Consider the following 22,429-nt stretch of genomic DNA (forward strand, 5'->3'; position numbering starts at 1 on the left):
ATATATATATATATTTTTTATATATATATATATATATTATTTTTCAATTCTACTCAGATTATCCAATAAAAGAATTTTTTATAATTAAATAAATAACAAGAATAAAAGATTTGATGACTTGTTCTAAAACAAAATGTGTTTTCCTCCTAGCATCCAATCATTTTTCCAAAATAACTTGAACTATTCTATAAAGATGTGTCATTCTTGATTTCGTCATGTCTTTATATCCCTTTTCTATCTTTGTGAGTACTATAAAAGTCCATTTTTTTTAATAAAATAAGTTCAAGCTATCAAATCCTTACTCTTGTTCAAATAATTTGATTGTCCCTATTCGTTCTAGTTCAAGCGTCATTAAAATCTTGTCTCGAGTCTAAGACTTTTTATTTAATTATTATTTCAAAAAAAATGTTTCATTAAAACATAGTTAAGTCCTAATGTCATCATCATCCTATAGGGAAATATGAGCTCATATGGAAAGGGAGACAAGAGACCAAGGAATGATCAATCACCTTGGTTCATAATATTGGATTAGGCCCCGACAAGGTATGAAAGTGTGACGAATTATAGAAAAGGAGTGGTGTTCAAACGCTTGAGATTCTTACGATGCCTCTTGTATGTTGAGCCACTAAGGGATTTGATAGAAACACTAGTTCATTTTTGGGATCTATTAAATAATGTATTCCATTTTTTAGACTTTCAACTTACCCCCAATCTGGAAGAAATAGGCGCATTCATGGGAAGGGGTAAAAATCTTCACGAAGAAGAGCCCATGATACCAAAACATGTTAATGGTAGAAGATTTTTGGAGTTGTTGTACATCAATGAAAACGAAATAGGTGGTTGCCTTGATAATAAATGAGTTCATTTAGAGTTTTTATACAAAAGATATGGCCGAAAAGATGGGTTCGATTTATATGGAACGAAACTTCATAATGCTAGGTGCCGCCTGACCTGGGAAACACATAATTATGATGCCTTTATAGTAGCTTTTTGGGGATCATGGTATTTCTAAAAAAGGGAAGAAATATCAACATAAATTTAACTGCAGTCATTACAGCTTCTGACAAGAAGCCTAACATCACCCTTGTACCTAGGTTCTAGCAGATATTTACCGCACTCTAACAAGGTGCAAGAATGGAGAAGATTATTTTGAGGGATGCAATATTTTTACTGCAAATGTGGATGATTAAGCACATTTGTTATTACCCTTAAGTAGTGAACTTCAAAATAGAATGAAATGATTACATTGGGGCTACAAGGAAAGAATTAAAGATCAAATTTTTTCAAAGGGATTTGAAGCTTGGAAGAAATACCTCAATGCTCTGACAAAATGAATTATCATTGGTTCCCAATAGACGAGGTGACATACATGTCTATCGTCCTAATGGGTCTTCAAGATGTCCAGCCTTACTGCATGCCACTCAGAGTCATGCGGCAATTTGATTGACGCCAATTTTTACCTACCTCCTAATGAAGATATGCAGGAATTCATCCCAAGATCTTTTCTATGGATATAAAAAATATTTAAGATTTGGGGAGAATGAATATTCTCAAGTCCCTAAGACAGGGTGGAGGATCGCGACAAGGGTGAGGTGGGCCACTCATACTTAGGATGGTTTTACGATCAACCCTCCCTAAGGTTATGTCAGAAAGATCGGTGAAGGGGCCCATAGATCGAGAAGCGAAAGCTCTACTCGAGGTTGAAGAAAATAGGATCTACTCTCAATGTCTTAACTAATGATCTAAAGAAGAGTTGGCCCAACATTGGAAGCTAGAGTTAGGTTGGTTCAATAAAGGGTTGAGAAGGAACATCGTTCTACCATTCTGACCTTGCAAGAGGACTTGGGTATTATGACAAACACTATGGAGCAACAACAGGAAAAGTTTAAAAAAGAAAAGGCCCAACTCATATGCGCACAGTCTAAACTTCAGAATCAAGTAAAGGCTTTTATGAAACAGGAAAGAGCAAAGCATTGCACTGCTTATCAAGCAAAGTGTGAGATTGAAAGAAATCAACGGATAGTTGAGCGAGATGCACTTCATATTCAAGTTGAAGAGCTCCAGGAACAAGAAGAGAATTTGACACATCCAGTTAATACTACTCGACATTAGTTACAAAACTGTCACTAAAATATGAATGAGGCCAAATATCGAGTACTTCAACTCAAGGATACACTCAATGAAGTTTATGGTGGTTATCTACATCAAAATAATGACAGATCAGGCCAACAAGCACGTGTTCCGCATCTACCAAAAGTATTGGCTAAAATTTATTGAAGTCTTGGAGGCGATTGAGATCCGAAACACTTTCAGAAGAAATGAAAATAATTTAGGTGCATGACATGTAATGTGTGATTAATATTAAAAAAAAGCTAAATTCTAACACATTTTGTTTATAAAAAAAGTTTAAAGATGGTTGATTTGTGGTTAAGCAGGCATCTCAACCATACTATACAAAGTCAAAAGAGAAAATGACCCACAAAGATGGAATAGAGTCGGACAATGAGAAAGTCCAAAATTAGATGGTTTCACAAGAATCAATATCAGTAGAAGAAGTAAGGATGTTAAGACAACAAATGACTGAAATGGACAAGGTCCTCCATCTTCAATTCGTGAATATCTGCATACGAATATGTCATCCCTTATCCAAGTCTCGACAACGACAAGTGATCCAATTTATCCACCTAGATTTGGTCCATATGTGAACACATCTAATGCTGTTGGAACTTCACGATACGCCTAATGAATACGCCCATTGTGGAAGTTCCAACAGTATTAGATGTGTTAACATATGGACCAAATCCTGGTGGATAAACTGAATCACTTGCCGAGACTTGGACAGGAGATGACATATTCGTATTAAGATATTTACGAATTGAAGATGGAGGAGCTTGCCTATTCATCCAAGCTACGTACATTTCAACAATTTGTTGTCTCAGCATCCTTACTTCTTCTACTGATACTGATTCTTATGAAACTATATGATTTTGGACTTCCTCATTATCTGATCTATTCCGCCTTTGCGGGTCATCTCTTTGATTTTGTATAGTATGGATGAGATGCTAGCTTAACCACAAACCAACCATCTTTAAACTTTTTTTATAAACAAAAACAAGCGTGTAAAAATTTAACTCTTTTTGAATATTAATCATACATTGTATGTCATGCACCTAAATTATTTCCATAATATCTTCTGAAAGTGTTTCGGATCTCAATCACCTCCAAGACTTGAATAAATTTTAACCAATACTTTTAGTAGATGAGGAGCGAGAGCACGCGTCTGTCGGCCTGATCTCTCATCATAATGATGTAGACAACCAGTATAAACTTCGTTTGAGTGTATCCTTGAGTTGAAGTACTCAATCTTTGGCCTCATTCATATTTTCGTGACAGTTTTGTAATCAATGTCAAGTAGTATTGACTACATGTGTCAAATTCTCTTTTTGTTCCTGGAGCTCTTCAACTTGAATGTGGAGTGCATCTCACTCAACTATCTGTTGATTTCTTTCAATATCACACTCTTCCCTAATAAGTAGTGAAATGCTTTGCTATTTTCCTTTCACGTTCCATAAGCCTTTACTTGATTCTAAAGTCTAGATTGTGCACATATGAGTTTGACCTTTTTTTTAAAAAAAATTTCCGCTGCTCCATAGCGCCCGTCATAATACCTAAGTTTTAAAGTAAGATCAGAATGGTAGAACGATGTTCCTTCTCAACCCTTTTATGAACCAACCTAACTCTAGCTTTGAATGTTGCCTTAAGTTGGGTCAACTATTCTTTAATATTCTTTAGGTCATTACTCATTAGTTAAGACATCCAGAGTAGACCTATAATTTTCTTCAACCTCGAGTCGAGCTTGTTTGATTCTAACCTCAACTTTCATTTCTCAATCTATCGGCCCTTTCACTGACCTTTTTGACATAACCTTAAGGGGGTTGATCATGAAACCATCTTAAGTATGGCTGGTTCACCTCACCCTTGTCGCAATCCTCCACCCTGTCGTGAGGACTTGAAAGTATACATCCTCCCCAAATCTTAAATATTTCTAATTTCCTTGGAGTGATCTTGGGATGAAACTCATACATGAATTCCCGCATATCTTTATTAGGAGGTAAAAATCAGCGTCGATCAAATTGCCGCTGACTCCGAGTGGCATGTAAGAGTGGATACCTCGAAGACCCATTAGAATGATGAACAATCGAAATATAGACATGTATATCACCTCGTATGGTGGGAACCTATAATAATTCCACACAATCTTGTTAACGGTTAGAGCATTGAGGTATTTCTTCCAAGCTTTAATGTCCTTTGGAAAAATCAGATCTTTAATTTTTTTTCCCTTATGGCCCCAATGTAATCATTACATTCTACTTTGGAGTTCACTATAAAAGGGTAATGGTAAATGTATGCTAGAACCATTGGTTCAAGGGTGATATTAGGCTTCTTCTCAGAATTTGTAGTGACGACAGCTAAATTTATGTTGATCTTTCCTCTCCTTTTTGGAAATACCATGATCCCTAAAAAAGCTACTATAAAGGCATCATAACTATGCGCTTCCTAGGTAAGGCGACACCCACCATTGCAGAGTTTCGTTCCATATAAATCGAACCCATCTTTTCAGTCATATCTTTTGTATAAAAATTCTAAATGAACTCATCAATTATCTAGGCAATCACCTATTTCGTTTTGATTGATGTGCAACAACTCTAAAAATCTTCTGCCATTAACATGTTTTGGTATCATGGGCTCTTCTTTGTGATGATTTTTATCCCTTAAAGGAACGATGAAGTTTTGAAAAAAAAATCCAATTAAAGTAACTATTTTGAAAAGGGATTATTTTATTTCAGAGTCACCACTTAAAATTGAGTTTTGGTATTTCAAGTCACCTAATTGAAATTCCTAATAAAAAGAAAATTAACTCTATTTTTTATTAGTCTACGAAATAAAATTTTGGGTAAGGAGTTATGTTGACCGAGAAGAAGGTATCTTACACCACTCGAGTCCCGTGGTTTTAACACGGTCGCTTTATTGATTATTTGACTTGACTCAATTTTTAAATATATTATACTGATAAGCCTAGGAATTACTTATGTCCCACCTTCTTTGATTTATTTTAAACTCGCGTTAAAATTTGTCTTATTTTATTAAAGAGTAAAAAAAACTATTTTAGCTATGATCTTGATAAACTCCGATGAAAGATCAATATGGTGAACAAAGTTAGAATTTTTTTATTTATTTATTTATAGTAAAACAATTTATTTATTTTGTTAGTACAAGTAGCAATCAACATTTCATTAACCATATCTACTCTTTAGTAACTTGTTTTGTTCTAAAAAGGTAAATAGTATTACTTAAGAAAGTTACTGTATTTACTTATAAAATTACTTAATAGTGTAAAAATTTTGTATAGTGCACAAAATTTAAATTCTAAGAAATTTATACTATAAAAACAACAATAGGCTCAATTGAATATGCTCGGGCAATGACCGAATGGATTGGAAATCAAAACAAACAAAAAAACTAGCTTTCCACATTAACTTTAAAGTTTAGTAACATTCATTAAGCTTAAAACTTCATGTCTTGGCATACTTCAATAATCAATATATTTATTTTAAAACTCACAAATCATAGCAGCAGAGAAACTATATACATGCATTAATGATTAATCATTTAAATTCATACTCCAAAATAACAAAAAATAATTACGCATAAACAATACAAACACATGGTAAAATAAATTTTTAGTTTCTTCTCCTGTATCTTCTTCCTTTTTCTTTTTTTGTTTGTGTTTTCTCTCTCATTGTAGTGTATCTACCTCTGTTTATTTATTTTTTACTTTCCTCTTTCGACAATGAATCTCTAAATAGAATTCATATCTCCTTTCTCTCTTCTCATGAAGTGCAAATTAACTCCAATTTTTAAATCCATTTATAAGGTTACAAGGCGGCCAATTTTAATTCTGGCAGACCTAATGTCTTATTTACTAATCATGAAACATTATTTAAGAACATTGAAAACACATCTTAAATAACTCAATGTAAATGATCCAAACATACAATTTATATAGATTTTTTAAAACAAACAGGTAATGGTGAAAGCAAACCTTCAAATTGCTTTCAACTAACAAAGGAAGGTAACGTACAATCTACAAATTTCCAAATCAGGTCCACGAACTCGAAACCACGAACTATAACTCGATTCTCGGAACACTCTTTTCCCAAACTCTCAGATTTGCTCTCTGCTTTCTAACTCTCTTCTTCTTCTTTTTAATTTTTCTATCTCTTTTGCTTATTAGTTTTTTTTTCTCTTGCTCTCATTCCCCTGTACTCGTTGTTGTTGCTTGAGTATATACAATATTGGATGTATAAATTTGTTGCAAGGGATAAAGGACGTGAGAGAGTGAAAGATTTTCTTGTTTGAGGTTTTTACGGTTGAAAGTGTGAAAAAGAAACGTGAGGGAGGAGGTAGTTTAGTTTAGATTAACTCTTTCTTTTCTTTTTTCCAATTTTCAGCTTCTTTTTTTAATATTATAAATATATCAATAATTAATTTAAACTAACTAATTTTAAACCAATTAATATATAAAACGTTAAATAATCAGATTAAGAAAACGGATAGTAACAAAATAATAATAAAGTTACTATCTTTTCCTATAGTTTTCAAATATTTTAAAGTAAGCTTACTAAAATAAGATAATATCTAGTTTAGATCACAATAAATATTTAAATACTAAAAGAGGTAAAATTTTAGCTTCAGTCAAAAATTAGGTATTCACACTAATCTAATTAAGAGTGTTTTCCAATATAACAAATTTATGAAGGTCAAGCACATCGTTCAAATAAAAGCTAGAAAGTGAAAGAAGACTACAGATGATCAGTTTTTACCTGTTAAAGTGCTTCCCGGGGTTGCATTTCTGTAGGCAAACTTGCAGGCCAAACTGATACTTTCAGAAGCATATCTGTAAAAACGAATTCCTCAAAATAGTGCATTGTTTTTATATATATGTAACGTATGAATATCTACACTTACGGGTCAGGACAAACCATCTCCTTGCAATTTTCCCAAGATGGAACATCATCGGACCATTCACCCTATATCCAGATACAAGTACATTAGTTACAAGTGATTACAGGAATACAGAGAATAGAAGAAATGACAGGATGCACACAATGTTTTGTCCGGGTCTTGAGAAGCTAGTGAAATACACATACTCAAACTGAAAGGTTTTAAGCTTAACAAATTCAGGAGTTAGTGCTAATCTATACATCCGAAACAAAAAAAAAAACTTGCAATGATATTATTGAAGAAAGATTTTCTGCATAAGCTAGGAAAAACAATTTGTTACATCTTGCTGGATCGGAAAGTTGAATCCATGTGAGGCAGATTTTGACTACCATTTCAGAGACTGTTTATGCTAAAAGAGCATAGTAATATTTTCTTGAAGAGAACAAAAGAGAGTGAGATTCTTTCCAATGAGGACTGTGGCACTGGGATGATGAAATCCTCCCACAATATTCATGCACCATTTAACAATTCCCAACATCACTTGAAGAATTGTAAAGTTCATATCTCTAACAAATGGATATGTAATACTGTGTACGAAGAAATCAACTAAAACTTACAGTGATGTTTTTCAGAAGAGCTTGTGTCATTAACATTATATCAGATTTATAGTATGTCTTTAACGCAGATTCAATAATCATGGTATCCCATACCTGAAAAAGTTAAGTCAAGAAGTTACAGTGACTGTTTCAAATATATATCTGATTTGTGCGTGGCTCACATTAAATAAATTAATGTTTCAAAATACACCCCTTCTCTTGTACGCATACAGTTTAAGATGTATATACTACTTCTCAAGTATTGTTTGACAGGTAAAAGATAAGAGGTAAACATGCTCAGAACTTGCCTTTTTTTTCAAAGTAGAGAAAAGTGAATACGTAATTTGAGAGTTAAAGAGGGTATTATCTAAATATATTCCAAATGAAAAGGACTATAAATTATAGACACTTTGTATAATTAATGGTAACATGAAGTGAATAAGTCTGCTCGAAGATGTTACGCTTAATTTTGTTTAGTGATGCAAAAGAATGAGATTAGAATGAGTTGAAACTCAAAAGAAATGCACAACCTACATGGTGCAAATTAGTCTTCCTCCTGTACCAACGAACGATTATACTGTTTCCACCAAGATCTCCAGTGAAACCAACATGAAGAGGCTGCACACAGAAAACAAAATAAGATAAAACTGAATTTACCTTCCAGGACTTCCATTTTCTTTTCCTGACCACCACTCAAATTTAGATAGTTAAGAAACATCAAAATATGCTGTACAAGCTTTGAATTTGATGAAGTCTGTCTCATGATCATATTTTTTTTATCAGTTATCCTGTCTTGTGATCATATTTCAGACAATCACACGACAGAATCCAAATATACAACTGGTTTAATAAAAGATAATTGGTGGGAGACACACAAACACACACACACAAAAAGATAAACTTGTTGTGTGACCTACAGGGCTTGAAATTTTTTTCTTCAAAAATCAGGCTTATCAGTCACATGCTTCCCCAGACATGCAACTTTTACAAGACCAGTAGATGATTGAAACAGGGTCTAAAACAACTGTTTGTGGAGGTTCTAATAAAAGTAGCTGGTCACTTGAGTACAAGGTTCAGGTGTCATTGAATGATGGAAGAACTTAATCTATTAAACTAGACTGGACCTTCCTAGTTCATGTCCAGTCAAGCACAATGCAGGTAATTAAGGAGCTCCTTTGGTAAGAGAAGCACAAAACTACCAGAGGCAGAAGAGTTCCCCTGAAAAGAATATCAGCATATAATAACATAGTCCTCGCGGGAGGAAATACCAAAATATTTAATTCTGGATTTCCATAACCAAAATAAATTAGAAGTGAGTGGGCTTCCAAAAAGGCGAGGACATATATTTGGAGCATGGTACAACCACCCACTTAATCAGATTAGATCAGGAAAAGGAAGCATATTACTCAGAAATGATGGCATTTCTAATGGTTCAATTCCATGTCCCGTGGATAACTCCCACATCATTTATGTGTCAAGGTAGGCTGCCTACATTAGACCCCCTTAGGGTGCGACCCTTCCCTAGGTGCAGGATGCTTTGTGCACACTGCCCTTTTTTTTACTTCTATACCAGAGGCATAGCAGTATGGACGTTTGTATTTAAGACTAAAAGAAACTTATTCTTTAATCAAGTATTTAGGACTGAAAGAAACTTATCGAAATAGTTCCAAACATTTATATGCAGACACATACATTTGTGTTTATTTACAGTTACATAAACCAAGGTTCAGAAAAGGTGAGCTGACCTGATGTACATCACCAATAAAATGAGACAAGAACATAAGTGCTTCAGTCAAGTTGTCTGTCACTAGAAATAATTAGTTCCAGTTCAATAAATGCATCAATAACACAGAGGGGAAGTCTTCCTCACATTTTTCTGAATTCAAATCATAATATCCCTGCGAAAGTTGCATTGAGTAGTTGTATATTGCTCCCGTAACACACCTGTCCTTGAGCCCATGCCCGTCATGGCAGTCACCTATCAGAAAGTAGACCAAGGTCATTAATGGCTCAAAGCTAAGATACAAAAGTGCATTAAGAGATTCATCTTAAGATGTCATATCAGGGTTTATCGTTATAACAGAAAAAATGCCGACTATGAAACGTTGGATCAAGTGCAGCTACTTTGACTTCAGTGCACCAAGTAACAATAGGAAATGCAGACACGGGCTAAAAATATTTTACCGTATTTCTCTTTTCATTTGATACCCAGGGAGTAAACTTGATACCAAAATGAATAGCTAACATGAACCAAGAAGTTTTTCTATAGAAACAATTATATGTAGCGTCACTTACGGCAATATTTGTAATTGCACAAGAAATCAGGTGTATCTATATAATGTAATGGAGAACTCCAGCGGTAGTGGACGTGGCGCCGAACCTCATCAGGCCAGGAGCAGACAGCTGCAAGATCACCTTCGGCTTGATCTGGGAGTAATGCTTTGACTGCAGCCAAAGCATCTTCTGTTAGATATTCCTGAAAGACCCAAGAGATTCACATAAGCTTCCAAAGGAAGAGCTCGACCAATTTTTTATTTTTATTTTGTCAGTACTTTCCATATGCTTGCTTCCACTCAAAGAAAAATATTAAAGACTTCACCTAATTTGATAAAATCTGTCAGAATCACAAAATATGTCCACCATAAGAAGTTTCTGGGAATGTCTCAAAAGGATTTCAAGAATCTTCCTCCAGTACTAATACATAGATAGACACCTTAACTTGTCTTCAACTAACAACTAAACACTCCAACTGTCAACTAACAACTAAACACTCCAACTTTGAGGATGCACATCTAGATACCTCAGCTCGTTCCACTGTGTCAGTTGAACACTCCACCTTACAAAATGATCATCCAGACACCTTCAAAATTTATGTGCCACGTTAGCATTGGGTGTCCACGAGACTCAGTAGGGACGAGTTGAGGTGTCTAGATGTACGCTACTAAAGTTGAAGTGTTAACTTGCCATTTGACGCCATATTTGAGTGCCTATCTATCTATGTATTATGCCTTCATCATTTGAAGCACACAAATACTATCTATTTTAAAAACATTATGATTCGATGTACCTATATAATTGCCAGATCAAGTTACCTACAATGTAACGGATAGTACCGTGAGCTTCCAAGTAGTATGTCTGAATTTCCATCAACAACAGTGTAAGATGGTGTTTTCTACAATGTCCTGCTGTTCCAGATTACTACTACACTCTTTATATTCAGTTGTAGCCACAACTTTAAAGCATTAACGAATGAAGGAAAGTCTGCCTTTTTTTTTTCTCTATTTTGCTATTTTCTTTTCTATATTTCCTTAAATCTTTGGTTTGGTTACTGAGCATTTGCTCATTCCATTTCGGGTTGGTCATGGAACAACTATACGCTACAGTTCTGCCACAATGGATGCACATCCATAAAACCCCTCAAAAGACTTCAGCCAAGGCCAAATAGGAAATCAGAATAACTAGTCAACGCAAGTTCTTGCAAGCAACTACATAAAGATCCAACCTTTATGAATAAACCCATAAAAAAAGATCAACATTAAACACCTCATTTATCCAAACATTCAATCTCCACATGAATTTACTCAGAAAATACATAGCTTAGCAAAGAATTCAAAAAAAAAAATACTTCATATACCTCAGCAATTTTGCAGACAACATAGTGTCCTTCTTTCCCCCAACCAAGAATTTTTTGAACCATCATCAGAACAACAGCTACTCTTACAAACCATTTGAGCTCAAATCCACCCATCTTTTCCAATCAAATTACACAACCTGTAAAAAAAAAATCAAGAAAATGATTCTGTGTAGTTTAAAGGTGCACATACAATACAAAAAGAAACAACATATTTTAAGAAAAATAAATTGTACCAGTTGCTAGGGGTTCTTTTGGTGGTTCAAGATTCAAGAATGACAAGATCTTTTGAGGTGGAATAAACCCTAGAAATGGTACTGAACTGAAGAGACAGAGATGTAGAATATTAATAAGAATCAAAAGTTGTTGAATTAAGAACCGCGGTAATTTCAAACTTCTATTATTTTAATACTAAGATAATGTGTATTTGGTAATCAATTTCAATACTATACTACACATGTCAGTTTGGGTATGGTGAAAATAAAAGAAATCTAACCCAATCCTTTATTTTTACTTGGCAATTAGGTACACTAACCTAAAATTAAGGAAAAAGAATACCATGTGATATATGATTCGTGTCATGATTATATAATTGTTTAAAGAGACGTGTTTAAACAATTTTTTACTCCCCTTATAATCCATTATTAGTATTTTATTAACATACTTTGTTGTACTATGGGTAAACTCCACTGTGTAATAGCTTGCAAAGAGAACTAAACTGCACTAGGCAAGTCCTATGCGAGAGACTTGACTCAAAAGGCATTGAGGGGAATCGATTCAGGATCATTTCCGTGTGAATAACCACCCTTCAAACCAATTGAGTCATCCCGAATGATAGTTTCATATGTTATATAGTTTAATTGAGTTACCTCAAATCATTTGAAATTGAATAAAAATCCTCATTTGGAAAAACAAGTAATCAGTGTCTACTAATCTCTAGTAAGTTTTAGAATGCTCCTTTAGTTATCAAGAGTTAAATGTTGTCATTATTCAAAACAAAGCAAACTAGATTTCAACATAGATAAACAAGGGAGATTTATGAGAACAAACAATATATGCTAATACAAGCTGCTACTATATGAAATTGAACTTATTATTTTCTCTCAGCAACTTTTTTTCCAGAAGTGAAAACAGTACAAGAGTTGCAGTCAGCTGATAGAAGTGAACTAGTCTTGTACTTGTCATCACCACCAACAACCGCCATATCGACCCCTGACTTGGCTGGATTTTTGAAACTTGGCTGGTAAGTCCTGCCAAGAATGCCTTCAACTTTTGGAGACAAATCAAACAACCTGAACTGCACTTCTAAGTGAGCAAAGCTATCATTTTTAGGTATACCATAACTATGTATCGCGTCCTCTTCTTCTGTCACAGGAACAACATTGGCTGAGATTTCCACTATTTCTTGAATTGTAACTCTTATACTGTTTGTTGCTGAGGTCCTTTCCAGTTCAAGGTTTTGGTCAGGGGAATTCCATACCGATGAATGGCCTAATGGAACACTTAAACTTATCCCGTTATAAGTGAATTTCAAATGATCAGCTTCTTGATCCCAATTTTCAGCCTTGGTTGCTTCAAGTGTGAAGTTATGTGAGCCAAACATGAGGCCTATAGCTTGAATCCATGTGAAATCTCGCGATCTGCCAGCAGGACGGATACCAATGAAACGAGCATTTATTTGAACGTTGACATCTGAAATTATGCTAAAATGCTCATCTTTTTTGCCATGGAAGTAGAAAACAATCCCATCTCCACCTATGAAACGAGGATCGTAACAAGCTGCACCAGGACCATCACAATTTGGTTTTCGTTCTGTAACATATGTACAAAAATTCATTAACATAATGTTACTTCAGATAAAAAGGATCAAAGTAATATAGCTAAGCTACAACAAGTCTAAAATACTTACTTCTGCATACTGCTTCACATTTAGGAGAGTAACAATCAAGAAAACACTCTTTAGCATATGGATCTTTCGGGTGAATTTCAGGGCACTCAGAAGGGCAAGTTATATACTTGAGATAGCATTTGCTGTAACGTTTATAGCACGTGACGCGTTGAGGTTTAACATATGCTGCTTGTGTTTCTAGTACCATAATAGCATTAAGCAATAACAGAAGGATAACTGCAAATTGAAAGCCAAATGGATTCATTTTTTTGATATTTTTGGATGATGAAAGAAGTAGTGAGTGATGTAGGAAATTATCCTTCATCTAATGCTTCTTATATAGTTAAGTTATGTATAATATTTAACTTAGGGACTTTTGGATACATGTTATCTTCTTCTCTAGGTGCAATTTGCACACAAATGGAGAATGAACAAACTTTGGTTATAGAAGACTTTTTTTCCCCTCTTCTTGCTGCCATCTAATTGTGTTAAATGGCCAAACCAAAATGCCTTGCATGGAAAATATTACTTGGTGTTTGGTATGCATCCTTTATATGACTTCTCTTATTTGGGGGTGGGTGGGTTGTTATTTTGATAATGTAAAGATTATTTATATAAAATTATTGTATATGATTTTTGTAGCAAACTTGTGACATTTTTGCTTGAAGCTTGACGTGTCAAACTCAAATTTTTGACGATAGCGTATGAAATTTTAAACGTATACATTTGAAATTGAAAGTAGTTTTTCTAAAACTTAAATTACCAAACTTTTTTCTTGCAATATTATCACGAGTTTCTAATGATAAATCAGAAATTTTATCACTAATTTAAGATAAATATAAAAATTATCACACATAAAATTTCTACATTATTTTATGTTAATCGCTACTATTTTATATCTTATTTTTTATAATGTAATTTATTTTTGAAATTTTAGTTTGAATTTGGGGTAGATAAAGGAGAAATAGGAAAAGGATAACAAGAGGGGGAATCCATATTTAGCCAACAAAAATGAAAGTTCACATAATATATTTCCCTTTACCAACATGGGTTGTGGTGCACTGGTGGGAGTGCTTCACCCTTAACCAGGAGTCTCGGGTTCGAGCCCTGGGTATGGAGAAAATCTTGTTGGGAGCGCCACCCTCGAATGGGCCCTGCAAAGCGCGATCCGAATTTAGTCGAAGCTCCAATGTGGGCTCTGAACATCGAGTGGGAAACCAAAAAAAAATATATTTCCCTTTACGACCTAAGGGCTCATCTGATAAGAATGATAACAAATAAATTATCTCAAAATAAATTTTAGGATGAGTTTATCCCATGTTTGATTGAAATAAAATCAAGAGTTATATTAGGATTGTACCATTATTTTTATCCCACCACATCGAGGGTGGAATAACAATACTAAAATAACTAATCCCAAGATAATTACTTGTTCCCAACTATATGGGTGATGTTGCAACTAGACAAAACATATGGGTAGAATTTAATTATTGAAACCAAGATAATTACTTGTTCCCAACTATATGGGTGATGTTGCAACTAGACAAAACATATGGGTAGAATTTAATTATTAAGAACTATATGAGTGATGCAACTAGACAAAACATAGAGCTTTCAAGAACAAGAATAGAAACAAAATACAAGAAAGTTGTGTAAACCTCTTCAACTCTTCCCAAAACCTTGTTAACTCAGTGATAAAATTGATTGTGATTAAGGATGAAGGCTGTAGTAATCACAATCCCTGGTGGTCCAGAAGTGTTGAAGCTTCAAGAAGTGGAAGACCCACAAATCAAAGATGATGAAATCTTGATTAAAATAGCAGCTACTGCCCTTAATAGAGCTGATACCCTTCAACGCCAAGGTAAATACCCACCCCCTAAAGGAGACAGTGAATACCCAGGTCTTGAATGTTCTGGAACTGTTGAAGCAGTCGGCAAGGACGTTACTCGCTGGAAAATTGGTGACCAGGTTTGTCTGATTACAGTTTCCATTTAAAAAAAAATGACAACTTTATTCTTGAAATTGAAGCTTAATTGTTGTTTGTTATTGTAGAATTGTTATATTTCCTTTTGATGTTGGGTAATATGACATGGAGGAGGTTATCTGAAAATGCCTAAATCTTTGGAATCTATGGGGACTTGGCTAAGAACACAGCACAAAGGAATAAGATATCTGAAAATGCCTAATCTTTCGAATCTTACTAGCTCCATTTCAATTTTTTTTGTGTGGTTTTGACTTGACACTAAGTTTAAGAAAGTAAAGACATTTTTTTAATTTTGTGGTATTAAACTAAAATATGTAGAACCTATCAAAATGTCTTTTAATCCTGTGATGTTAAACAAGCCTTGTAAAAAGTTAAAACTAAGAGTTGCCAAAAAGGGAAAAAAGACAATCTTTTTAAAACAGACTAAAATTTTTTGTCAAAAAATAAAACAGACTAAAAAATGTAAGTAAGACAAACAAATTGAAATGGATGGAGTATTTTTGTTAGAGTTTTCTATGTCAGACTAGGAATAGGTAGGAATTAGAGAACCATTAATGAGTATTGGAATAAAATGAGCCCCAATAGAGAAGAATGGATAAAGGATTCATATAGCTTGACTCCACCTAGTTTGAGTTTTTGGGGTAGTTAACTAGTTATTGTTGTTGTTGTGTATGGAGTAAAATATTTCCATTTCATTTTGTGGTGCTTCGTTTGACATAAATTTGGTAGAATTTAATAGTGGTGGAACCCTTCGGGGTGGCCCAGTGGTTTGAGCTTGGAACTTCCATGTTGGAGGTCTCAAGTTCGAAATCCCTTGCCAGCGAAAGCAAAGGGTTTGCCTTCTGGGTCGAGCTCGTCGCACCAGGCTTGCCTAGTGCGGGTTACCTCTCCTATGTGGTTTGCGAGCTATTGCATAGGAGCGGGGGTTTTACTTTGTGCGCACCCAAAGGGTAGCGGCTGCGGGTTTCCCTTGTCATCAAAAAAAAAAAAGAATTTAATAGTGGTGGAAGTGGTGATAATTAAGTACGAGGAGGGGGGAATAATGTCTATATCTTGATAAGTAAAGATTAAGGGGAAAAATGACCTCCACCCATCAGGGACGAAAGGCTTCTTGTTTCAAGATGAAAGAATTTCCTTGAGTAGTAACCTGAATGATTCTGGACTAGCCCTGGTTAGTAGGGTAGCAGTTAATCCATTAGCTTCCTGAAGTGAAACTAGAACAATATTAAGTTCTTGTTAAGCCTTAGCAGGAGACATTGCAGTGATGTTTTATGAGCTTATGTTCTTTTTCTTTGTTGGTTTGGAGAGTACATTTCTATGTATTGTTTGAAAGGGAGTTTTGTTTAGTGCATTGATGATGTAAAAGCTTCACATAATAGGTATGTGCTCTCATTGGTGGAGGAGGTTATGCAGAGAAAGTAGCTGTACCTACTGGACAAGTTCTTCCTATTCCATCAGGTGTTTCTTTACAAGATGCAGCTAGCTTTCCTGAAGTGGCATGCACTGTTTGGTCGACCATTTTCATGACGAGCAAGCTTTCCTCGGGTGAAACGTTTCTGGTGATTAGACAGACCATAGCTATTCTTTTAAACAATTTGTTGTTTAGCAGTAGTTCCTTTTTCTTTTATCTATGCAGATTATCAGCCATTTAGTCAATTGGCAGAGTCTTTTGGGTAGTATGTTCACAATTGAATCTTTATGTCCTTGATTCTGGTGGAGTAAGATCAAGTACGTGAAATGACTGATAGCTACATGTGTTACATTCAGATACATGGAGGCTCTAGTGGAATTGGTACCTTTGCCATTCAAATGGCTAAGTGCCTTGGAGTCAAAGTTTTCATCACAGCAGGTTCATGATGATATCTTATCTTATTATGGAACTGAAATCATTCAGCTAACCATGTCAAGTCTTGTTAACCAGGAAGCGAGGAAAAACTTGCCGCATGCAAAGAACTCGGGGCTGATGTTTGCATCAATTACAAGACTGAAGACTTTGTTACACGCATCAAGGAAGAAACAGGAGGGAAAGGTAATCATTATCATAGGCATCATTTATTATATTAGAAACTAGGTCTGCTTGATAAACAAACAACAACTACGCCTCAGTTCCAAACAAGTTGGGAACTTGGTCTTTGTGATATCAATTAAAATTCGAATATGCATGTTTCTGTAGAAAATTATGATGGTTATCATATATCTCATGGGGCTATGGGGGAAACCACTCAATTTCTTCTCATGTCTGACATTGGTGATATTCTAATTTCGATGTTCAACACAGGTGTTGATGTCATACTAGATAATATAGGAGGTTCATACTTCCAACGAAACCTTGACAGCCTCAATGTTGATGGTAGGCTCTTCATTATTGGTTTTATGGGAGGAACAGTGACACAAGTAAATCTTGGCTGTTTGTTAGCAAGACGCCTGACAGTGCAGGGTAAGTGCAGATGCGCTCTGATATATTTGGAGTGATCTTTTCTGTGAAATGTATTCTTAAATTTGATATGGTGAACTTGTCTGACCAAATACTCGAACAAGCATGCTGTTAGTCAACTGGAAGAGAGATATCTCAAGACACTTTACTGTAATTCCAGTTTCTTTCTATTCCCACCCCACCCTGACTAGCTCAATGAGTGGGGCAGAGATTGTATTCATATAGTTGCACATGCCAATAGATGACTTCTAAGGTCTTGTGTTCAGTTGGGCTTAGAGTGTAGATTCAGTTGGTTAATTCCATGGGGAAGCAATGATTATCAATTGCAGCTGCAATTCTAATAATTGGTGCACAAGAAATGAAGTAATCTTAATTTACCCTGATCTTAATATTCTCTAACTTCTCTTTCTGCTGCATCTTTTTCGTTACATGCAATTGCTTCTACTTCAATGAAGCTTATGTAAAGCAAGTTTCTCTCTCTTCCTCGTTTGTGTGTGTATATCCAGATCCTAGTGTTCTCCACTTCGCAAATGAACTGTCTTGAAGTCTCGGTGTTCATTTGCCTCGTTGATATCCCTTATTTTGACAGAGTGAGAAGCTAACTTGTGTGACACGTGGAAACCATGTGTTTGTATCTTTCTTCCATTTTTATAAGGCTCTCTCACATATCCTACCATGCTCCTTTACTTTTGTCCTCTTTACTTTCCCTCGCTTCACTTCTACTACTGTTCCTCCCGTAGCTTTAGTTCCTTGCAGTAATCAGCCTCAGTTATCTCATAAACAGTCCTGACTTTCAACCACCAACCATGGTTTATAATAATCTGGTGACTTCTATGTGCACTGGCCTACTTTAATTTATTTCAGGATGGGAAAGATAAGATAGTGTAATAGAAGAAAAAGCAACACAAGCTTCCACTGATATTACTGGGTTTTATTAGATGGTATAGGTCTCAATTTAATATCAGGAGAACTGAAATATTATGATTCATTTTTCATATATTTACCTTATCAAGAAAAAAAGAAAAAAAAAAGAGAAGGTGATTCATCTTTCATGTGAAGTTGAGCTATGTCTCTTCTTTGAAATCCTCATTTAGTAATTCTTCGTCAACTTGGTCAAATTTCGGCCTCTTCCTCCTGGGTACTTGTTATGGTTAGTTTGAATTTTGAAATTTTGAAATTATTAGTCCAGCTCTCTCATTCTCGCATAATCCTATCCAATGTGTCTATTCCCTCCATGTTCTAACTGATCCTTCTCTTAGTTGAAGAATCCTTCATTGATATCTTTGAGGAAGTTCTCTTTTCAAAGTGCATAGACAATTGGAGAGAAAAAATTCTTTTGGAATGTTGAAATCTAGTCTCATGGATTTTTTCTCTGAATGAATGCCATGGTCCTCATTTTTTATTGCTTTTCAGTAGTTTTTATGTCAATTTGTGACTTTTCTACAGCTGCTGGCTTGCGTAGTAGAAGCACAAAAAACAAAGCTCAAATTGTGAGAGAAGTGGAAAAGAATGTTTGGCCAGCAATTGCAGCAGGCAAGGTGAAACCAGTGGTGTACAAGTACTTCCCCTTAGCAGAAGCTGCTGAGGCTCACCAGTTAATGGAAAGCAGCAAGCACATTGGAAAGATTCTGCTTACTGTTTAAATGTTGTAAAAGAGAGATTTTCTTGTTCCTAGTGTTAAAATTGCCTGTACTCCCAGCCAGTCAACCCCCCAAACCTCTGCTGCATGTATTATACTTTGCAATGTTCCAATAAAACAAAACCTTTTTATGATTTTTTTTCATTTTTTTGTTTGCGTAAAATAGATTTGCTGTCTATTTCCAAGCTAAGTACAAAATACAGAATTTGCATGTCATTCTAATAATAGAACAAAAACCATGAACACAGCTGGAAAAAAGAGCAAAGGTTTCCTTATAATATTCTGCAAGTCATACAATTTTGTATATCATGTTTGGTAGCAAGTTTTGAGATATTTACCTGAAATTTTACTTGTCAAGTTCAAATTTTTGATGATCATACCTAAAGTTTCATATATGTAGTATTTTTTAAAACAAATTTGAACTACCAATCTTTATCCCTACAATATTTTCATGTTTTTTTCTCAATAATATCCACTTGACATAACTTTAATTGTGCATTAATTTTTTATAATGTAAATCATTACTCTTATCTTTAACTTTATTTTTTTGTTGTTATTATTAAAAGAAACTATAGATCGAGGTGATGTTGCAACTAGACAGAACATACAGCTATCAAGAACAATAATAGAAACAAAATACTCCTCCTCTGTTACTTTTTTTTTTCCTAGTTCGGCGGCTAGTCCAACTATTTTGAATTCGCGCCACATAAGAAAGAAAACACTCCCTACAAAAGATTTTTTCATATCCAGGCTCGAATTCGAGAGTGGAGTAGCAGCCCATCTGCTACACAACATGTGGTACTCTACTACTCCTTTATGTATGCAATAAAGTCTAGTAAATCTCTTCAACTCTTCCCAAAACCTTGTTAAATCAGTGATAAAATTGATTGTGATTAACGAAGGATGAAAGCTGTAGTAATCACAAGGCCTGGTGGTCCAGAGGTGTTGAAGCTTCAAGAAGTGGAACACCCACAAATCAAAGAAGATGAAATCTTGATCAAAATTGCAGCTACTGCCATTAATAGAGCTGACACCCTTCAACGCCAAGGTGAACATCCACCCCATGAAGGAGAAAGTGAATATCCAGGTCTTGAATGTTCTGGAACTGTTGAAGCCGTCGGCAAGGACGTTATTCGCTGGAAAATTGGTGATCAGGTTTCATATATTCATAGTTATATATTTTGTTATGCGATTATGATGTCATGAAATTAAATATGATAATGCATAGATGAAGAAGGAGATAATACAGTGATGTTTTTATGAGCTTATGTTTTTTTTCTGTGTGGGATTTGGAGAGTACATTTCTATGTATTGTTTGAAAGGGAGTTTTGTTTAGTGCATTGATGATGTAAAAGCTTCACAATATAGGTATGTGCTCTCATTGGTGGAGGAGGTTATGCAGAGAAAGTAGCTGTACCTACTGAACAAGTTCTTCCCATCCCATTAGGTGTTTCCTTACAAGATGCAGCTAGCTTTCCTGAAGTGGCATGCACTGTTTGGTCAACCATTTTCATGACGAGCAAGCTTTCCTCTGGTGAAACGTTTCTGGTGCTTAAATAGACCATACAATTTGTTGTTTACCAGTAGTTCCTTTTTCTTTTATATATGCAGACTATCAGTCATTTTGTCAATTGGCAGAATCGTTTGGGTAGTATGTTCACAATTGAATCTTTATATCCCTGATCCCCGTGGACTAAGATCAAGTACGTGAAATGACTTATAACTACATGTGTTACTTTCAGATTCATGGAGGCTCTAGTGGAATCGGTACCTTTGCCATTCAAATGGCTAAGTGCATTGGGGTCAAAGTTTTCATCACAGCAGGTTCATGATGATATCTTATCTCATTATGAAACTGAAATCATTTAGCTAACCGTGTCAAATCTTGTTAACCAGGAAGTGAGGAAAAACTTGCTGCATGCAAAGAACTTGGGGCTGATGTTTGCATCAATTACAAGACTGAAGACTTTGTTACACGCATCAAGGAAGAAACAGGAGGGAAAGGTTATCATTCTCATAGGCAACATATGTTATATTAGAATTTAGTTTTTTTTTATAAACAAACAACAACTATGCCTCATTTCAAAACAAGTTGGGAATTAGGTCTTAGTGATATCAACTTCGAATATGCATTGTTCTGTAGAAAATTACGATGGTTATCAATTATCATATATCTCATGGAGCCAGTAGACAACCACTCAATTTCTTCTCATGTCTTACATTGATTATATTCTAATTTCAATGTTCAGCGCAGGTGTTGATGTCATACTAGATAATATAGGAGGTCCATACTTCCAACAAAACCTTGACAGCCTCAATGTTGATGGTAGGCTCTTCGTTATTGGTTTTATGGGAGGAACAGTGACACAAGTAAATCTTGGCTGTTTGTTAGCAAGACGCTTGACAGTGCAGGGTAAGTGCAGATGTGCTCTGATATATTTGGAGTTTTAAGAAATTTTCTTGTAATGGTCTGTTTGAATTTTGAAATATGGAAATTATTAGTCCAGCTCTCTTATTCTCGCATAATCCTATCCAACGTCTCCATTCCCTCCATGTTCTAACTGATCCTTCTCTTAGTTGAAGACTCATTCATTGATATCTTTGATGGAGTTCTCTTTTCATAATTAAGTGCATAGACAATTGGAGAAAAAAATTTTCCTTTTGGAATATTGAAAGCTAGTCTCATGGATTATTTCTCTGAATGAATGACATGGACCTCATTTTGAATTGCGTTTCAGTAGATTTTATGTCGATTTGTGACTTCTCTACAGCTGCTGGCATGCGTGGTAGAAGTGCAAAAAACAAAGCTCAAATTGTGAGAGAAGTGGAAAAAAATGTCTGGCCTGCAATTGCAGCAGGGAAGGTGAAACCGTTGGTGTACAAGTACTTCCCCTTAGCAGAAGCTGCTGAGGCTCACTAGTTAATGGAAAGCGGCAAGCACATTGGAAAGATTCTGCTTACTGTTTAAATGTTGTGAAAGAGAGATCTAGTTTTTGCTTGTATTATGCTTTTACTTGCAAAATTCCAATAAAACAGAATCTTTTTATGATTTTCCATTTTCCATTTATTTTGCATGAAATAGATGTGCTTTTTTTTACTGGTTCCTACTATTGCTACCCTTCAAGTGTACACAGGGTAAATCCACTCCAGTATAGTAGCTTGCAAACCACACAAAAGAGGTGAATTGCACTAGACAAGCTCGACTGAGAAAGGATGCAGGGGTTTCGAACTTGAGGACCCCCCCCCCCCCCA

The 22,429-nt window shown here is 35.1% G+C and overlaps 4 protein-coding genes across 5 annotated transcripts in view; 2 read left to right on the forward strand and 2 right to left on the reverse strand.

The window, feature by feature from the left end:
* LOC102583290 (endonuclease 4-like) overlaps positions 1 to 11,604 on the reverse strand; it is a 13,459-nt gene extending 1,855 nt beyond the window's left edge. The window contains exons 1-9 of the mRNA XM_006347039.2: positions 11,469 to 11,604; positions 11,236 to 11,372; positions 9,897 to 10,077; positions 9,472 to 9,579; positions 9,347 to 9,402; positions 8,136 to 8,219; positions 7,623 to 7,715; positions 7,030 to 7,091; positions 6,885 to 6,958 (exon numbers count right to left, since the gene is read on the reverse strand). Of these exons, the coding sequence (XP_006347101.1) occupies positions 6,885 to 6,958; positions 7,030 to 7,091; positions 7,623 to 7,715; positions 8,136 to 8,219; positions 9,347 to 9,402; positions 9,472 to 9,579; positions 9,897 to 10,077; positions 11,236 to 11,349 (772 nt within the window). The 5' untranslated portion in view covers positions 11,350 to 11,372; positions 11,469 to 11,604. The remainder of the gene's footprint in view (positions 1 to 6,884; positions 6,959 to 7,029; positions 7,092 to 7,622; positions 7,716 to 8,135; positions 8,220 to 9,346; positions 9,403 to 9,471; positions 9,580 to 9,896; positions 10,078 to 11,235; positions 11,373 to 11,468) is intronic.
* Positions 11,605 to 12,307: 703 nt separating this feature from the next.
* Positions 12,308 to 13,491, reverse strand: LOC102583615 (uncharacterized). The gene is made up of 2 exons (XM_006347040.2): positions 13,142 to 13,491; positions 12,308 to 13,044 (listed from the first exon to the last, which is right to left on the reverse strand). Exons 1-2 carry the CDS (start codon positions 13,443 to 13,445, stop codon positions 12,326 to 12,328), a joined length of 1,023 nt encoding a protein of 340 aa, XP_006347102.2. The 5' UTR covers positions 13,446 to 13,491; the 3' UTR covers positions 12,308 to 12,325.
* Positions 13,492 to 14,723: 1,232 nt separating this feature from the next.
* Positions 14,724 to 19,313, forward strand: LOC102583953 (quinone oxidoreductase PIG3-like). Its single transcript, XM_006347041.2, has 6 exons — positions 14,724 to 15,088; positions 16,484 to 16,663; positions 16,872 to 16,953; positions 17,026 to 17,133; positions 17,383 to 17,541; positions 18,985 to 19,313. The coding sequence occupies exons 1-6, from the start codon at positions 14,837 to 14,839 to the stop codon at positions 19,179 to 19,181; spliced, it is 978 nt and encodes a 325-aa protein (XP_006347103.1). The 5' UTR covers positions 14,724 to 14,836; the 3' UTR covers positions 19,182 to 19,313.
* Positions 19,314 to 19,846: 533 nt separating this feature from the next.
* On the forward strand, positions 19,847 to 22,229 carry LOC102584270 (quinone oxidoreductase PIG3-like). Of its 2 annotated transcripts, none has more exons than XM_015308675.1 (6): positions 19,847 to 20,332; positions 20,546 to 20,725; positions 20,920 to 21,001; positions 21,074 to 21,181; positions 21,432 to 21,590; positions 21,949 to 22,229. In XM_015308675.1, the coding sequence occupies exons 1-6, from the start codon at positions 20,081 to 20,083 to the stop codon at positions 22,095 to 22,097; spliced, it is 930 nt and encodes a 309-aa protein (XP_015164161.1). In that variant the 5' UTR covers positions 19,847 to 20,080; the 3' UTR covers positions 22,098 to 22,229.
* Positions 22,230 to 22,429: the final 200 nt, after the last annotated feature.

This window comes from Solanum tuberosum, unplaced genomic scaffold (genome assembly GCF_000226075.1).
Source record: "Solanum tuberosum cultivar DM 1-3 516 R44 unplaced genomic scaffold, SolTub_3.0 scf00083, whole genome shotgun sequence".
Classification (NCBI taxonomy): Eukaryota; Viridiplantae; Streptophyta; class Magnoliopsida; order Solanales; family Solanaceae; genus Solanum; species Solanum tuberosum.

What these genes read in the sequence shown, in the direction of transcription:
- LOC102583615 (XM_006347040.2), bottom strand. Translation starts at nt 13,445, where the DNA reads ATGAAGGATAATTTCCTACATCACTCACTACTTCTTTCATCATCCAAA. An exon ending in ATGTGAAGCAGTATGCAGAA is followed by an intron (nt 13,045 to 13,141) that starts GTAAGTATTTTA and finishes CATATGTTACAG; the next exon opens with AACGAAAACCAAATTGTGAT.
- LOC102583953 (XM_006347041.2), top strand. Translation starts at nt 14,837, where the DNA reads ATGAAGGCTGTAGTAATCACAATCCCTGGTGGTCCAGAAGTGTTGAAG. An exon ending in CCTCGGGTGAAACGTTTCTG is followed by an intron (nt 16,664 to 16,871) that starts GTGATTAGACAG and finishes TGTTACATTCAG; the next exon opens with ATACATGGAGGCTCTAGTGG. An exon ending in GGAAGAAACAGGAGGGAAAG is followed by an intron (nt 17,134 to 17,382) that starts GTAATCATTATC and finishes TGTTCAACACAG; the next exon opens with GTGTTGATGTCATACTAGAT.
- LOC102584270 (XM_015308675.1), top strand. Translation starts at nt 20,081, where the DNA reads ATGAAAGCTGTAGTAATCACAAGGCCTGGTGGTCCAGAGGTGTTGAAG. An exon ending in CCTCTGGTGAAACGTTTCTG is followed by an intron (nt 20,726 to 20,919) that starts GTGCTTAAATAG and finishes TGTTACTTTCAG; the next exon opens with ATTCATGGAGGCTCTAGTGG. An exon ending in AAGACGCTTGACAGTGCAGG is followed by an intron (nt 21,591 to 21,948) that starts GTAAGTGCAGAT and finishes ACTTCTCTACAG; the next exon opens with CTGCTGGCATGCGTGGTAGA.